Raw genomic sequence first — 18,508 nt, 5'->3', positions numbered from 1 at the left:
AGAATCTAGTCAACATGGCTTGTGCAAGTCAGCACCTTGTGAGCAGCTCTGGCTTAACTGCATATTCATTTCTGGAAATGGTTAATAAAAATTATACCTGTATTTAAAAAGATTGCATGAAGCCCCAAACCCCACTGTAAATTACTTCTGGTCTTAAAAATTACTCTTACTCTGCCTGAGTCTCTGAAGCTAGGGCTCCTTTTAAAGCTGGATGTATCCTAAGAATCACAGTTCATCAGCCCTCTTTCAGGAGGGCTGATCACCTGAATGCTACTTGTCACTCTGCCTTTCTTTCCGAGTGCTCCTCTTCTATTCTACTACCTACTAGATAGGAGGAGCTTGAGCACACAGTCAAGACAATCACCACAGGCTGGCCTAGGGACCCAGTAGGTCTACTTACTGGCTTGGAAAAGAGTCCATCTGCCTCACAGATAAATAGCCAGCTGATTCCAGATTTTCTTTTCTATGCGTATCTATGACATTCATTTAGACTTAGTTATTCAGTAGCCACCTGTCCTTCACCTGTTGTGATATAAATCTGGGATGGTGTCAGTCTAATAGAGCTGCAGCATATCAGGGGATTATGTAGGGCCACTGCATGTGGCCTCACCATAGACTAGTCTACATATATCTGCAAAACATGCTCGCTCCCTGAGCTCCTCCTTAGCTATGATGCCCTTGAACTCTGAGAGGGGCTGGGGCAGGGAGAGCAAAGACTGTCTATGAACTTCTGAGGTTAGACCATAAGTTTAATTTAAACTGGAAAGTGATACAGTAACAGGAAATGAGGTCAAACATGTAAACTGTTAGGCAGGGGCCTTTTGTTTTATTGGGAGGGGACAACACCAGACTTTTTGATAGCAGTCATATGAGCTTGTAGAGTGTTTAACTACACATTTAAGAAGGACTGGCCACAGATCAGAAGTGATATAGGCATAAGTTAGATTAGCAAAAATATGTTTATAAAGATGCAATTCTATTGAAGGGTATTCTAAGACAAAGACAAGTAAAACTTTTTTGCCTGGAGAAGAGAGGAGCTCTACGTGGTCCTGCAATCTAATATTCTAAGCATGGGGGACCGTAAGGAATGAAGCCCCCTACCATTAGACACACAAGACTGAACTGTGAGCATTTTCCCAGACAGAATCAGTTTTCATCACGTTTTAATGAAGTTAATGAAACTGAAAGGTTCAGGAACAACCAAGCCATCTTCATTGCTCAACAGCCAATGCTTGGACAGCCTTGAAGCTGGCTGTTCAGACTCTTGTTATCTTGGGTTGCTAAAGTTACTGCCTTACTGGTGGGAGGACAAACCCTGGCAAAGTGTACTCTTAACAGCTTTCAGCCTAAGTCTGAAAGACCACCCTAAGAACTGTGGACTAAGGTGGTAACATTTTACAAAATATAGCAGTAATTCTACTTGATAGCATTGGTCAAGGAGAAAAGGGTTCTGGGTAATTTTCTAAGAACTCACAGGAAATACTAGGAGTATATTCACAATGGTTCTACGTTTAAGTCACAATGAAATACTCTGGTGGGAAATAAAAGAGAAACCCATCTTGGCCCTGTTTACACTGAACTTGCCATGTATGTGGCCTGTGGTGTTGAGATATCCCTTTGCATTCTTCACTACATAGTAAGTTTGTTCACTTTGCTTATCTCTACACTATCAGCATATCTGCCTCTGAGGCACCAAGCTGCTTGTTACTCCCTTTCTTGCAATGGAAATGACTTGGGAAACATTGGGAGGGCCATCTTTTCAGCTGGTTTCGGGGAAGTGTAGATTGATGACTCTGTTGGCTACATGGGATGAGCAAGGTAAAGGGCCAAAATTTTCTAGTATGGAAAATATGACTGTGAGCATTTGGGGCTAACATCACACGCTGGCTATCTGATACCTGCTTTGCTGTATAGTCAATAAAACACACCCTGCAAACCTTGTCTAAGTCCTAACCTGAGCTTTAACTAATGTCTGACACATCTCTATTTATGATTCCATGACAGTGGCCTCCTCCTTAACCCTCTCCAACACTTGGAAACAGACTCCAGGCTCAAGAGAGAAAAAGAAACTAGAGGTCTGAAGCTTTCTGACAGATAGAGAAGATGATGGATAATTTAGGTAGATTAATTCAGACTCCTTTGAGGAGTTCTTTGATAGCAATCATATCACTTCTCAATAGTATCTTTGATCCTATAATCTCAACACATTTCACAAACACTAGTTTAACCTCCTATTGTTTTTCTGAAGTTTAGAATCATCATTCTTAACTTAGATGCTGGCAAAACTGAGATGATGTACAAAGTTGAAGACACAGATAACCAAACATAGAACTTTGCAATGATGCCTTCCACTTCAACCCCTAATTATTTTGACCAAAATATCTTTCATTGTTTCCTTTACATGAATAAACCAACATTATTGTCAATGGTTCGCATAAATAAGTAAAGAAATAAAACACAATCTTAGCATATTTTCCTAGCTGAGTTGGGGTGCAAACTGTTACTCAAACAAATAGAATAGGCAGAATAAATAAATGGCGACTTTTCATCAACCTATGGTGGCGCCCAAAGGGTCCAAAAGTAAAGTTACACTGGGTGATAAAATACAAACATTGAAAAATTAAAAAAAAAACAGTTCTTTCAGAAAAATTGTGTTTTTAACACACACATATGTAAGTGTGCATTCGCGTGTGCGCACACATGTGCGCACGTACACACACAGAGGCAGTAAAGGTAAAAAGAGTATTTCTAGTAAGCAAATGTTTTTGTTGTTTAGATTTTGACAGAGGTTTAGCTGAACAATATAAATATTATTTAGTTGGGGGAGGGGCAAAGGAAGGCAATATGAAACAGAACAGCTGACAAATGTTCAGCAGTGAATGGCAACACAGAACAGATATGTAAGGCTGTTTGAAAACTATAGCATTGAATTTGTGCTTCTCAAAAACCATAATTCCGTAAAGATAGACTACACAGAGCCATCTATTGAAGGAGACTGAGAAGTTGGAAGAACCATGGTAAACTCATTGTGAGTACTCTGACTGGATTAGCAACTGACTCTATATTCTGTTTTGTAGATAAACCTGAACAATGCAGTAGGCATTAGTCTTTTCCTAGATGAGGTGAGACCATGATCAAAAACTTCCTTAGCCACCGCTCTCTGCATGGGCTGGAATGCCCTCATTCTCCAGTGAATTCCTATGTTATCTTTTCACCTCCTTTCTGGAATCACTTAGTGGTTGCTCAGCATCACATGTGACAACTGGGCACAAACTCTGGTTGCTCCCAACACCCACCATCCACCCACACTGGGATCCAGGGTTTGGGCTGTTTGTTCAGAGTCTCCTCCCTGTGGCTGCCTCCCACTCCCCTCCTCACCAGCTGAATGAGAAGACAATGCATTGGCATAAGCAACCATCCCACCTTTAAGACAAGTGGGAGGTGCTGATTCACCAAGACAGTATTTCATCTCACCAACAGTAAAACAGGATTAGACCAATGGACTTTCCTATGCCCCATACTCACTCCCTAACACATTATGTAAAACAAATAGACATGCCTGGCAGCATGAAGCACAAGAAACTAAAAGAGAAATTAACTGTTTTGACCATATCCCCTCCATTTATCTGATTCATTAGATCCAGCAGGGTTATTTCTTCATGTTTTTACTATAAATTAACATTTTTAGCAAGAAACTTTCTTTAGATAGAAATGGCCTAAGATGCCTTTTATACATATTGGTACAGTATCCTTAATCTTCAAAGATGTGGTCAGACTGTTCACACAGTGTCTTCATACTGTGGGTGTAGTGGTAACCTGCTTTGATGAAATTATAGCATAGAGCTGAAGAATTGAGCATGAGATGACTAGAAATAATCAAAAAGAAAATTGCAAGGCTGGGTGTAGGAAAGCTAGTGAAGCCAGAATTTTAGAACATATGAAGAAAAATGAAGGAAACTTCTGTAAAAATGCTAAAAGGCAAGGGTCACAAAACAAAAGAAATACCAGAGAAAAATATATAGGGAGAAATAAAGATAGAAATAATCAGGATATTTTAAAGGCTGGACACACACACATGCACACATTCTTGGAAAGAACTTCTGCAGTCATTTTAATAAAGAGTTTCAAATAGAAAGAAAACCAGGAGAATTTTCTTATTATTTCTACTATTTGAAGTTTTATTATAATTTAATATACTGCTAAGAGTGACTTTGGTGAAGCTGGAGCTGACTGGAAACCATGAGGGTGGCTCTCTGATGATGAGTACACATTCTTTCATCAAGGCCATCACTGTCATTCTCTCCTGAGGCAAAAATGACAAATGCTACTACAATGGGGCAAGTGCTCCAGCAAGGGGTCAGCTGACTTAGCCTGAGGTAGTGATAGCATCACCAAGGGGCTGACATTTGTGCAGTACCTCAAAACTAAGAATCCACCCATTTCTACAATGTGTCCATTGAGATCACTGGAGTATTTCCTTTGCTATGTCACAGGGGGAAGACAGTAGTAAAGAGAGATTGACTGAAGTATGGATATTGGGAAAAAAGTACTGATAAATACATTAGATATTTATAAAGTAAGCAATAAGATATATTCAAATTATCACTATATTTTCTTTTAAATATAATTCCAGTGAGGGATTATATAGCACTTCCTCATAATCTAAAATGAAGACACACTCAAAAACAAGTAATTCTTACTAAGTTGTCTCAGAGAAAACTTACATAGACACCATGTTCCAACAGACAATGATGTTAAGAACACCTTTATCTCACCTATTTTTAAAATACAGTAGAAACAACTTGAATTTAGAATTCAAGAAGCACACTAGGAATCAAATTTATTTTCAACAAAATCCCTTTAAGAAAGGGAAATATGTAAAAGAGAAAATTTAGAGAGTCTTTAGCATGATTTTATCAAAAAGACTATTAAGGACTCATGCTTAGGATATAAACAGTTCTTTGCTCATGCAAGGAATGTTTTCTTCACTCTGCCTTTGAGTTTCTAGAACAGCTGGGAACTGTTTAAGAATCTGTCTTAAGTACAAAAGTGTTTAACTAACTTAATGGGACAAGTTAGGGGACATTCTCTGGGATTTAAGCACACCAGGGTCAGATGGCAGTTATCAAAAGACAGGCTGTTAGTCTCAGAAGCAGTTCTGCCATGTGCAGTACAAGAAACTCAGCATGAACCCAAGAGAAGGGAAGAAGAGGAGGTTAAAACAGAGAGAAACTACAGGGAAAAAGGAAGGTATGAATCAAAGAGAGGGACATTTAGAAGGACATATGGCCAGAGGTCTAGACAGGAGGACTTACTTCAGGCCATGTAGGAAGTTAGGTAAGGGTGGGTGGGATGACATAGTGACCAGCATCCTTTGTTAGGGTTCCTGACAGCCTGTGTCTAACTGCTGGTGAACAGTAATGGTACCTCCTATCCAACTGGAAGCAGCCTTTCTTTCCCTTTCTGACTCCCAACTCTCTTTAGATAAAAAATTTACCAAACTTAGTTTCAAATTCTCTGTCCTTAGCAAATTAGTCCTGGGGCTTTGAAGAAATCTTCCTCTGACTTTATGAAGGGTTATTACCATTTGTATGGAAAGTGATATTATGACTCAATCAATGGCTAATGAGCCAGGGTCAGTGTCCCACTTTCCTCCTTAAAGTGATTTCTGACAGGCATTCTGAACAACTAATGACTGTCATAGTAATGCACTTGCTCATCTTTGCAACAGAAACCTTCTACTGCACTTCCAGAAGGAATGCGAGACTGCTAACAGTTTGATTTTAGCTAAGTTATGGATTTCTGCCCCCACCTCTGTAAAAATTATGATAGGAGCTCTTGGTAATCTGAAATAGCAGCAATAGGAAACTAAATGTAGATTTTGTAATATTGAGAGGACATCCTTAAGGCACAAGTAACAAGCACAGGTATGTTTTTGGAACACTGATGAGCCGTAAGTGAAAGGGGTGATTGTTAGTTAAACGCTGTTAGTGGATGCTGGTTAACTGTCCTGGATGGCTCCTTTCCCTGATGGGGATGTTAAGAAGAATATGATCTTATCATCATTCATGGAGCCCAGGAATAAACAGCTTAGGTGGAATCAGAAGAAGGTTAACAGCCCAACATGTTCCTACCTTTTACCATGATCTTATCCCAGAATCAGGTCAGTACTGTGTAGCCATTTTTTTCTGTGTTATGTTGTCTAAGTACAAAACAAGTACTTAGAAAAATCTCAAGAGTTGAGGACCAAGTTCTAGAGGGTGTCTTTTTGATAACTACTGACCTCACAAGAGTAAATGCTGATAAGGATGATAATTATTAACAAGTATACTAATGAAAAAGTTAACACAGAACACAAAAAGCTAATATTTATGCAGCCCTTTTATTTTTAGAACTATAAAACATTCTCAACCCAACTTCTAGGCCAGGTATAATAATAGTAAAGTATCTACTTACCTCTGGAAGTTAGTTTGCTTGAGCTGAGTTGTCCCCATCTACCAGCTAATAGAAATCCTTTGCTTTGTCCTTGAACCTTAAGACAGAGGGTCGGAGATAGTTTTGTCTGGGCCTATGGATCTGGGATACAAATGCTTGTGTGAATGTGCATGCAAGTGTGTGTGTGTGTGCACGCGTGTGTGCATGTGCACACGCATACAAGTGTATGTACCTGTTGTTTTGTTTCTTTTTGAAACAAGGTCTTTCTACATAGCCCTGGCCATTGGGGAACTCACTAAATAGACCAGGCTGGCCTCAAACTCAAGACAGATCTACCTTCTTGAGTGCTCTGATTAAAAGGTATGCACCACTGAGTCTGGCCTAATTCTGAGAATTCTTAAACCATTTTTTAAGACTGGTTTCTCAGACTCACATCCTGGACTTCAGATCTGCCTGAATTTGAGGCTAACTCTCTGTATGTACTCTTCTTTCCCCATCTTTCAGAAATGCTCTTTTGGGGAGTTCACCTCATGGCTTCCACATCTGCCTCTTGTATATCTAGCCCTAGTTTTGACCTCCTTCCTTAGCTCTCAGCTTTCAGCCCAGTCTGCCTCCTTTTTCTTGCCACATGGATATCTCCAAGGCACTATGAATGTGACAAAGCCACTCCCCCGTAAGCCAGTCTTTTCTTTGACCTCTTATCTGGGCTGTCCCCCACACCCCCATTCTCTGGTACTGGTGACTCTCTCTGCTCAGGCTGCTTTCCCACATGTTGCTGTTCTGTGCAATCTCTAATCTCATAGCCTTATCTTTGCAATGGCCTGCTTTTCTCACCTCCACTGCTCTATGTTAGTGAGAGCCTGGTTTATCTTCCCTTGCAGCTCTGTAGCCTCTGCTGTTTGGCTTCAGGATGTTAGTAATTGGAAATAGTTTCCATGAGAGGTATTCAACAAACACTCTTTCCACTGGATCTCTAACACCTCAGTTATATACAGCATTGTATTTTTAAATATTGAGAAAGTGAAGACAAATCAGAAGGGGAGATTACAGATTAAGAGTATTGACTATTCTTCTAGTATACCAAGTTTCGATTCCTGGCACCCAAATGGCAGCTCACAGCCACTTATAACTCTAGCCCCATGGTACCCAATGCCCTCTTCTGGCCTCTTGAAGGCATTGAACACACATAGATGCAAACATCCATACACTCCAGGATTCCTTCAGTGGCCACTAAAGCCTATGTTTTACCTTGTACTCCAACCATGTTTAGTCTAGGCTAGTCTTTTAGTCCAACGTTCTCACACCAGTTTTCATGAACCAGGGAACACCTGACTCAGTCAGGAAACCAGCCCTTTATCTCTGCATGACAAAACACATACTCAATATGCTATCAAGGACAATGCTTTTCCCTGAATAAAGGTCAACAGAACCACATGCTGAACATTTTTGTCTAGGAGGCAGATCAGAGGTATATCAAAGAATAATCATTTGTGGATGTTTCATATTGGAGCTTTATGGCAAATTAGCCAGATGGCATCTCAACTTTGCTAGTAGAGGTAACAGCAAAGAAAGTGGGCCTGGAGAGATAGCACAGGAGTTAAGAGTACTGGCTGCTCTTCCAGAGGCACTGAGTTTAATTCCCAGCACCCACATGGCAGCTCACAACCATCTGTAACTGTAGTCCATGGGATCTCATACCTTCTTCTGGTGTGCACACATGCAAATAAAACACCTATGTACATAAACAAATGAATATTAAATAAAACTGCTTCCAAAGGAATATGCTGTGAAGAAATTAGGTTTGGTAAAGGATAACCTTAGCCAGGGTGGGTTGTGGATAGTGGTGGTTGTATCGGTAGTGCACACTTTTTTTTTTTTTTTTGGACAAAGGCTCGTTTTATTTTAATGACTGATTAATCCATGGGAGGCCACAGCTGGGCTACTATGTACAGACATGAGGGAAGCTTTATTAGCTTTATTCCTTGTTCTCTTCCTCCCAGGACAGAATCTTGATGATGTCATCCTTTTTGGCCTGGAAGCACCCCTCCCTGCACTTCTGTGCTTCCTTGGTCTTAGACCTGCGAGCCTCAGCCTGGTCAGCTAGTAGCTTCTTGCAGGCCTTGTTTGCCTTCAGTTTGTGGATACGCTCCATGAGAATCCGCTTGTTTTTGAATACATTCCCTTTGACCTTCAGGTACAGGCTGTGATATACATGGCGGTCAGTCTTTTTAGATTCCCAGTGTCCCCTGAGAAGCCGGCGCAGGATCCTCATCCTTCTCATCCAGGTCACTTTCTCAGGCATCCGAGTGTTGGCAGTACCCTTCCTCTTCCCTATGCCAATATGCCTGCCCTTCTGTCAGGCCAAGGTGTTTTTCTGACAGCGAGCCCGGGAATGGACAGTCATGGGCTTCTGGATGATCAGCCCATCTTTGATCAACTTCCTGATCTGCTGATGGGAGTTGGCATTGGTAATTTCACTGGTCTCATTGGGATCCAACCAGACCTTTTTACCACAGCGGAGGACACTAGAGGCAAGCCTCTTCTGTAGCCTGAGCATACTCATGGTGGCGGACCCAGTAGCGAAAGGAAATAGCTCAGTAGTGAACACTTTTAATCTCAGTACTCGGGAGGCAGAGACAGGAGGTTCTCTGCGTTCAAGGCCAGCCTGGTCTACAGAGTGAGTTCCAGGACAGCCAGGGCTATACAGAGAAACTCTACCCCACAAAACAACAAACAAACAAAGAAACAAACAAGAAAAAGAAGAAAAAATTTACCTTATTGGAACCATAAGGCAGATAGGATAGGAGAAGGATACTGCAATACTGCAGTCAATACTTCTTATAGGCCTGTATGGACAGAGGTTTTTGCTTGTTTTTCTTTTCTTGATTAGTTATTTTAGATGTTATATATGGCTTAGTAGAACAGAAAGAACATATTTGATTTTAAAGACCAGCCAATGATGAAAAAGGTGATACAATCACCTAGCCACAGATGGATCTCTCATAGGAGACTACAGTGCTTTAGGTGACGCAAATGCTATGGCTGGTGTAGGATGTGTCCCTCAAAAGGCTTTTGTTGCAAGGCTTGGTACATCATTGGGAGCTGATGGGATCTGGAGGTCTTCCATTTAATCAACTGATTATTTCATCCACAGATTCATGGCATTATTGGGAGGTGGGGCTGGTTAGGGGAAGCCAGTCACTTGTGATATACCTTGTCCCCTGTTCTTGCCCTCTCTTATTCCTTTCCCTTTCCCTTTTTTGCTCTGCCTGGCTGCCATATAGAGAGCAGCAATACTCTAGCTTACCCTTGGCCATGGTGCTGTGCTTCACCACAAACTCAGAAACAGCAGGGTGGGCCAGCCATGGACTGAAACCATGAGACAGAATAAATTCCTCCTACTTTAAACTGTTTCTCACAGGTGCTTCTCCCAGCAATGGAGAGGCTGTAATACAGAAGAGCTAGTCAAAGCCTGAGTCAAGCTGAGGCTAACTGTTCTCCCTGCAGTTTATAGGCACATGCTAAAGCACATTTTAGAAATTATTTTTTTAGGTGTGAAGCAGTTACTATGAGGATTATAAATGAAGAGGTTTTTTTGTTTTTATTTTTTTGGAAAAAGGGACAGATTCCAGATAATTCTCTACTGATGCAAGTCATAAAAGAACTCACAATAAGGATACTAGCTAAGCTTAAGGATAAATCAAAAACAAAAGCTTAGGTAATGGAATATATATAGCTGTATAGACAGATTTTTTTGAGCCCTTAATGATATTTTAAGAAAAATATACAAGAGGCAGGAGAAAAGCTGAAGACACTATACTCTGTACACAATTATAATTGCTATTTCATTAGATATGAATTGCTCTCAAGGGGGCCAGCTGCCAGGGGATGATCACAAGCTTCAGCAGGAAAGGTATATGCCCCAAGGGTTTTCAATGAGATTTTATGAAGTATGGAAAACACACAGTGGAATATTTGAAAATCTACTGAAGAGATTGAAATTTAAAGCTCCCTCTAAGTCCAAGGAAGGAAAGGGGCAGGAAAGGGCAATGTGATTAAGGAAGGATATAAAGATTAGGATGAGGAGCCTAAGAGGGAGGCTTAAAAAAAATAAACAGTGATTTAGAGATATAAACTATTTATAAAATCAAGTAGTGAGAAGGCCAGAGAATAATTCAGAAGAGGAAGCATTATGATCAGACACCACTGGCAGTATTTCAACCACCATGGTCATGTAGTTGTGAAAATAGTACTTGGCAGGATGTTAAAATTGCAAAGGACCCTCCAGAACCAGCAGCAGTGCCGGAAGAGACTTGCTAGCCCATAATCAGGTCTCTATGCCTCCCCTGACCCCAGCTCTCACCAGTCAAAGGAAGGAACAAAGGCAAGCAGGAGTGGAGGGGGCATGAGAACTTTAAGGTCACAGGATCAGGACCTGAGCCATGGGCTGACCACCACCAGGGCTGGAGCGAGGCATAGCACAGAGGGATCTCATTTCCTGCCCTAAGAGCCAAGTGTGAGAAGGTGGTGAGAACAACACTAGAGGGAAGGGGAGTCTCAGGACAAAAGGCCAGCTAGGCGCACACAAGAGCTTTTACCCAGGTACTTAGAGACAGAGTGGAGGGATGCTCCAACTGCTCCTTACACAAGTCCTCTGATGACAGATCAGATTCCTGAGGTCTGGAAAGTGTTACATACCATTATTCTAAACAAGGCTATGAGATAGAGCAAGCAATTATAGGCCATTTAGCTTAACATCATTTACAGAAAAATATTAGGAAAAGTTTATGAGGGGCAGAGGGGACAACTCAACAAGCATATGGTAATTTGATTAGGAACAGGCCACATGCTGTCACTGGAGAAAAGTTTTAGCTGGCTTGCTGGGCTTCTTTGAAGTTATTGCCTTCTCAGTTCTATATACTAATCCATGTTTTTTTCCTCTTCTCAATATCTATAGTCATTAGAAATGAATTTAATATGTCTAAATGAAACAAAACCAATCATACTCAAGGTCATGAAGACACACTGGGAAGAAAAATGAATGTTGAAGACTAATGATATTGTGAGAGAAAAAATGCTAATAAATAGAAAAGAGCAAGGTTTAAACCAATTTTTTTTTAAAGGAAAATACTTCAATTTTGGTCCTTCTCATTTCCTAAAGCTCTCTGAGAAAAAAAGAAAAAGAAAAAGAAAAAGAATAAGAGATTTTTAGCTTGTGTGAGACTGAAAACAAAGCAAAATACTTTGTGTGTGTGTGTGTGTATGCATGCACTGATACAGTTAAAATATGGCACAAGAAGAGGGAGGGATACTAGATTAATCTCTCTTTTTGAATTTTTCAGCTTAAAAGTTTTCAAAGAAAAAAGACATCTTTATGGTTCTTATTAGGTTAATATCATCACTCATATTTCTCTGATATGTCTCTACCACAGAACAGATAATGACCGTTAAGAAAAAAATGAAAGAATGAAAACCAGAAAAGAACGGAATATATACACTTTATATAACATAACAGATGTACATGTACACATTGAGTGTACACACACACACACACACACACACAGAGTAATTGAAGCCTCAGTGACCCTTGCTATATTCTTAGTATTTTGATTGTGACAGTCTACTTTCCTCAGGGCCATAAAGACTCATAGGTAGAATACAAAAGATATGGCTCCATTCAGCTCTAATCACAAATTGGAGCCCTTGATTCAGAAGAGAAGCCTTAAGGTTCCATGGTACTGCAATCTGTGAGGAGAATCATTGACACATGTGGATATATCTGTGTCCTATATGGTTCATTTTCGCCTCTTAGGTTAGTATCTACCTTTGCTGAAGAAAGGGCCTTCATAAGATCAGGCCACAGGTAATTTAGAAAAACAACATAAAACTCTATTTCTGTTTGTCTTACTTTAAGATATCATTGTTCTAACATATGATATGTATGTATGCTATTACTTCTTGTTTTAAATTTTTTCTTTATTTCTTCTTTGATCATCCTGGAACCAATTCCATATACGAAGGTATAGTTTATGCTTTAAAAAATAGAATTCATTCTAGAATAGAATAGAATGCATTAAAACATCAGTTAATTATTTAGGAGTATAGTACTTGAACCTGGGGCCTTATGAATGCTAGACAAGAATTTATCACTGCACTACACCCCCAGCCCTAGGTTATGCTTTGGCTTTGAGTACATGTATATGATGAAGATCTTAGGGGACAGATAACCAAAGCTGATAGAAACAAATTTTCACAAGTTTGCTAACAAGAAACCTAACAAGAAGCTTCTGGGATATGCAGGATAGATCAAACTCTGAGAACAAAAGGACTATGTTTGGATAGAAGAAGCAATGTTCTTCCTTTTCTTCTCAGAGTCTGCTCCTTTCATATGACTCCACTGGGTCAAGCTGCCAGCCTCTGAGGGACCTAGTGCTTCTCAGGGCTCAAAGGAAATGACTTCTATGGCTGACAGGGCTCCACATTTGGAAAAAGCCTGTTTATGATGTAGTCACCTTTCAACTGGAAGAACACTGTCACCCTGGAGGCAATTCTACAGAAAGCTTGTCACTTCAGGTTGATCCAAGTTACAGAAAACTCGCTTTGAGGAATGGGGTTAAAAGTTTAGTTTCACTATGCAAGGAAAGCATGCCCAACTGAATACTAAGGTGAGTGTGGTGAACGAAGCAAACACAGCCTAGAGGCTTAAAAAGACAAAATATAGAGCAGGATCTACAATCTGGTAGTAATGGGAATCTGTGGGGAGAGCCAGCCAAGGGAAAGGGGGCAGCAGGCATGCATATGAAATCAGACACCACTCTGTGTTCACACAATGCTGGTGTCAACAGAGTTGCAGAACAGGTATGATGATAGCATTTGAATGAACAAAGGATGGGATGGGAGAGATGCAGTGGGGCACGGAATGAATTGGTGGGGATTCAAGAGCAGTCTTGTTAGTTAGAGGGTCTTCTTCCTGTTCTACACCTTCTTTTGTTCTGGTCCTTATCAATGCTGCACCTTGCCTAAATTAGAATGACAGACAAGCCATTCTTAATGACTTGCTCTTAAAACTATTCTGGTGTTAGAGAAAGAGGCATGCTTAAGCTGCTGTGAGAACACAAGCTTTTGCTAGCATGGTAAAGTTTTTACTCTGAAGTAACCATCTTTATTAGTGAGAAGAGAAATTTGTCCCTGTATATGACTTGTGAAGAGTTTCAGAGAAGCCCTTTCTCAGGACAGGGGAAAAAGTGCAGAGCTCTGGGAGTCTAGAGGAAGTCCTTGCTGTGTCAGCAGCAGCATGGCTAGTATCTCCCTCCCTTGGGACAAGCACATCCTCTCAGGCACACCCACTCACCATTAGCTAAGAACAATCACTCTCTGTGTCAAAGCCTGGCCACGCCCTGTGGGGGGACAATGCAGGACTGCACAGCCCTACTTCTCCCAAGCCACTGTTCATTTCCTTTGTATAGATTCTTCCTTTGTGTAAGAGGCAAACATTGAGTATAGCCTTTTGTGGGGAACAGTGGGGCACAGAACAACACATTTCAAAGGATGGCTAATGAGCATATATTTTACTTTCAATCTATCTTCACTGCCTTTTCCCAAAGAAAACAGGTTCTAAAGGTGCTATTCCCCACTGCACACACCTTGACCTTTTCTCTCTGAAAACACCGCTTCCCATTATCTTTAGCACTTAATTTTTACCACCTTTAGTTTGTCATTATGAGTATGGATCCTATCAAAGCAGTGATATCAAATAGAAAAGGAAGATGTTTCGTGCTAACAGAATACACTATTGACATTAACAATCTATTTATCTTTTTAAAAAATTATTGCATATATGTGATTGCACATTGTCTGGCACATGCCTGTGGATGGCAGAGGACAACTTTTGGTAGTTGGTTCTCTCTTTCCATCCTGTGGATCCTGGGGGATAAAATTCAAGTCATCATTATTGGCAGCAAGCACCTTTACCTACTGGGCCATTTCTCTGGCTCCTAAATTATTTCTTAGTATGGAAACGTCTGTATTTAGAAGTTTCTCTGTCTACTAACCAGTCAATCACTATTAAACAACCATCTTGCTCCACTTTTGTCTTTTTCCTCCTCCCCAAAGTCCCTATCCTCGAAGAAGTTAGAGTCTGACAAAGGAAGAAAAACACGAAAACAAATGATTATAACAGGTCCTACAGCAGTGGTTCTCAAATTGTGGGGTCATGACCCCTTTTGGGGTCAAATAACCCTTTCATAGGGATCACCTAGGACCATTGTCAAACACACATTTTTACATTACAATTCATCACAGTAGCAAAATTACAGTTATGGAGTAGCAACAAAACTGATTTTAGGATTGGGGTGACTATAATGTGAGGAGCTGTACCAAAGAGTCACAGCTTTCAGAAGACTGAGAACCACTGTCCTAGAGTGTGCAAGGTAATTACAGAGACAAGAGAAATGTTAGTGGTCGTAGAATATTGGTTAGAAAAGGATCCATGAATAAGATGTTATCTGAGCTGAGCCTTATAGGGTAGGGGAGGACTTTTATAAGTGGTGTGCACGTGACTGCACATAAGCATGTTAGTAGACATATGTGTGAGAGTATGCACACACAGTGAACAAGAAACAGGTTGCTGGTAAAAATAGCCTCTGGCCCTCGAAACCCTACAGGTCTAGGGATTGGTAAAGCAGACATCTTGTGGGCATTGGGGATCATTCTGCAGACCAGACCAATGAGATGAGATTTGTCCAAGCTATGCTCTCCATTTCTGGAATCAATAGTTTCCTGGGTGTGTTTTATTCTTGTTTTTCTTTATACAACAATAGATTTTTGTGGTGAGAATGGTATCTCAAACTTAATTCTCTGTATTCTTGATTGGGAAGTGCCCTGCGGAGTATGCCAGAGAGGCGTATTAGAGAGCTTTGAAGGTTGGCAGCAGGCATTCCAGGAGGGAATTTTCCCAGCCAGCTGGCCAAGTGTGGCCACACTTTGGGTGGTGAGGGAGTCCTTACCACTTCAGTCGGTCTGTAGTATTTCAGATCCACAGTCACATGAACTTTGCCGGTCTCTTTACATCTGCCCACTTCATTTTCATTCTTTCCTTCCCACCTGCAAAGAAGATAAACAATCAATCCTTAATTGCTTGGTAGCATGTGGCCACACAGTGATGCTCAGGATAGCTTGCCTGTCTTCTCCCAGCAGGAGGGCATAAGCACATTAACAGCAAGGGCAGGCCCGCCCTCAGCCTTGTTATTAGAGCAATTGTGGCTTTCAAAACTTTCTGTATTTGTTTGAAAGGAAGTTTAACCCCCCCACCCCACTTCCTTTTAAAGAATATCAAGATGAATTCAAAACTGAGACCTTAGACATAAATAGATTGGTGGGGGGAACTGAATAACTTTTAGGAATCTCAAAGATTTTTTTATACTTTAAAAGATTATTCTTTTCAGACATCATGAATTACTTATTGTCATTTATCCACCATTTCTTTCATATGTTAGGCACAGTTAGTATGAGTCCATGACACCCTATTCAGTGATAAATTCCATACCTTGCTGGTCTATTGTGCATCCCTGCATTATGTCCTTGTGAAGGAGGCCTCACTACCTCACTACAGATGATGAAGCCTCCCCAAAGCACATAACTAACTGCTCATTTCCTGTCCTCTACACCATGATTTCCCCTGACTTGGCTGGGATGTTTCTAGACTGGAGTTTGCTTCACTAAACATCTGCAGTTGACAACAGTAAGGACCCACTATGACCCTCCAGGGGTCCACTAAGTGGGATGCATAATAGGCTCCCAGGCTTCAAGAGCTTCTCATGGGAAACTCTACTAATCTGCTTTATGTTCTCATTTTTCATTAAATGGAACAACTAGAGTTGGGCCTGGTGGTGTACATCTGTAATTTTAGCAGCTTTGGAGGCTGGGTCCTGAATCAGGAGGATCTTAAATTCAATGGCAATATAGTTACCTCTCCACCTCTGAAGAAAGAAGAGAAAGTTCTTGATTTACTGTTGACCTTGGGATTTATATAATCTAATATCCCAATAAAAGAATATACTATGTGGTTTAAGTTATTTTCACAAAAAATATTTTTTTGGCAAGGAAAGAAAAGAAATGAAAAAAAAATCTGACTAATGTTTGGCTTCAGAGTTTATCCTTAGAATGAGTTTGCTTTATCAGCTGGGACTCAATACAGGACAATTTTGAGTGTTCCTTAGATCACTCACAGAAAGGATCAAAGGGAAGAACAGAACATTCATTGGTTACTTGACTATGTCACAGATGTCTCTGAAAACGAACATTAAATACTAAAGAATATTATATATCAAAACAGGTTGACTACAGACTAGGCTCACAAACTTTATTTTTGATTAATTATAAGAATATTTTGTCAAGTCACCTCTGCCAAGAGATAAACTTGGCAGCAGAGGAGAACTATTTGTCTCTTGAGGAAATACTCAGTTTGCTGGTTTGTGAACTTCCCAGTGAAGTGGGCAGATATGAAAAGCATCCAGTGACACAGAAGATAGTAATAGTATACTATGTTGAACTATATAAATTATATAAGCAATCATTTCCCATGAATTTTATCTTGATCAACTAAAACAGAAGCATTTGATAATCTACTAATTAGGTTTTACTTTTTAATATTGGGTAGTCAGACAAGTTAATCAAAGCAGATAATTTCAAAGCATCTTTTAGTTATATTTTTGTCTACATTTCATACTGTAGAAAGAGATACAATTCTTAGTGTCCTAGATACCTCTCAGACAGCATTACCAGCTGAGCCAAAGGGCTAACAGAAACATTTTTTTTTCCTTTTGTAGCTAAGCATTTAATCTATGACAAGCAAACTGACTTACTATATACATACAGATTTCACACACTCTGCACACACACACACACACACACACACATCCCCTGCCCCATACCACACACACACAAAACACAAATACACACAACACACTAACTACATACATACACACACACTTAAAAAGATCCCCCCCCACTGTCCCCTTCCCACATTTAAGTTCATAAATCCTCCAGACAGATTTTCATTTGGTCACAGAAAGAAATGAGGCCAGCCAGAAATCTTCAGCCTGAAAGACTGCAAATTTGTTTGTAAGAAGCCAGAGTGTAAACACTCTGAGCATTATAGCTTACATACACACTGTGCTACATATCCTTCCTTTCTACTCTTCCTTCTTCTACATCATCTTCCCTGACCCTGTTTCTTCCACATCACCATCTGTTCTCTCAAACCACCCTTTGAATCTGTAAATCCTTTTCTCAAGAGCAGAAAAGACAGCCAAGGACAGAGTTGTTCCTGTGATTTAGTGGATTTGGCCATGGCCATCTTTTACAGTCATGAAAGAAAACATTTTATCCTTTACATTTATTTACTTACTGTGTGTGTATGTATATCTCTGTGTGTGGAGAGGTGCATTACACTCTTGTGAAACTTTTGAGAGTTTGTTCTCTGTTTCCACCATGTGGATTCTAGGGATCAAACTCAGGCCATTAGGTTTGGAGGCAAGCACATTTCCCAGATGATCCATCTTGTTGGCCAGCATTTCATTCGTATTTATGGCTGATTGTTATAAACAAGAATTTAGGGTTGACTACTGTTTCTCATGGTTAGTTTGCAATCACAGCAAATAGTTGAGATTTGTAACAATAGCTAAAAGGGGAAAGGTTGAAGGAAGACTCTTCCCCACCTCAGGGGCTTATTAAATGCAAAGGCAGACATGGGGTTAATATGTTTTTGGCATGGTCCAAGTACCCAAGAAGCATTTCTTGTGGCTATCTGAGCAGTGTCTTCTAGACTTCCATCTTGTAAACTATTGATTACAGTTAAATAGTCTTCTCCTCTATAATTGATTCAGCCATACTGAAAAATCAAATAGAGCCATGAAATGGGTCACGGCAGAACAAGTTCAAAGAAACCACTTTCTTACTTGCACTAGATCTTCATGAAGGTGGTAAGCAAAAGTTTCAGCCATGGGCCAAAATCATTCACTTACAATTCAAGAAACACTTGTGTTAACATGTTTAGGGTAACAGCTACCTTGTC

At 40.3% G+C, this 18,508-nt stretch overlaps 1 protein-coding gene and 1 pseudogene across 1 annotated transcript in view; both read right to left on the bottom strand.

Moving 5' to 3' along the window:
- Gmds (GDP-mannose 4,6-dehydratase) overlaps positions 1-18,508 on the bottom strand; it is a 525,382-nt gene that overhangs the window by 78,438 nt on the left and 428,436 nt on the right. Inside the window, exon 9 of the mRNA XM_028775694.1 lies at positions 15,441-15,537. Coding sequence (XP_028631527.1) covers positions 15,441-15,537 — 97 coding nt within the window. The remainder of the gene's footprint in view (positions 1-15,440; positions 15,538-18,508) is intronic.
- LOC114627786 lies at positions 8,411-8,998 on the bottom strand (annotated as a pseudogene).

Source organism: Grammomys surdaster, unplaced genomic scaffold (genome assembly GCF_004785775.1).
Source record: "Grammomys surdaster isolate TR1022 unplaced genomic scaffold, NIH_TR_1.0 258, whole genome shotgun sequence".
Lineage (NCBI taxonomy): Eukaryota > Metazoa > Chordata > Mammalia > Rodentia > Muridae > Grammomys > Grammomys surdaster.
The sequence above is the reverse complement of the archived record's forward strand: the minus strand, read 5'-3'. Positions and strand labels throughout refer to the sequence as shown.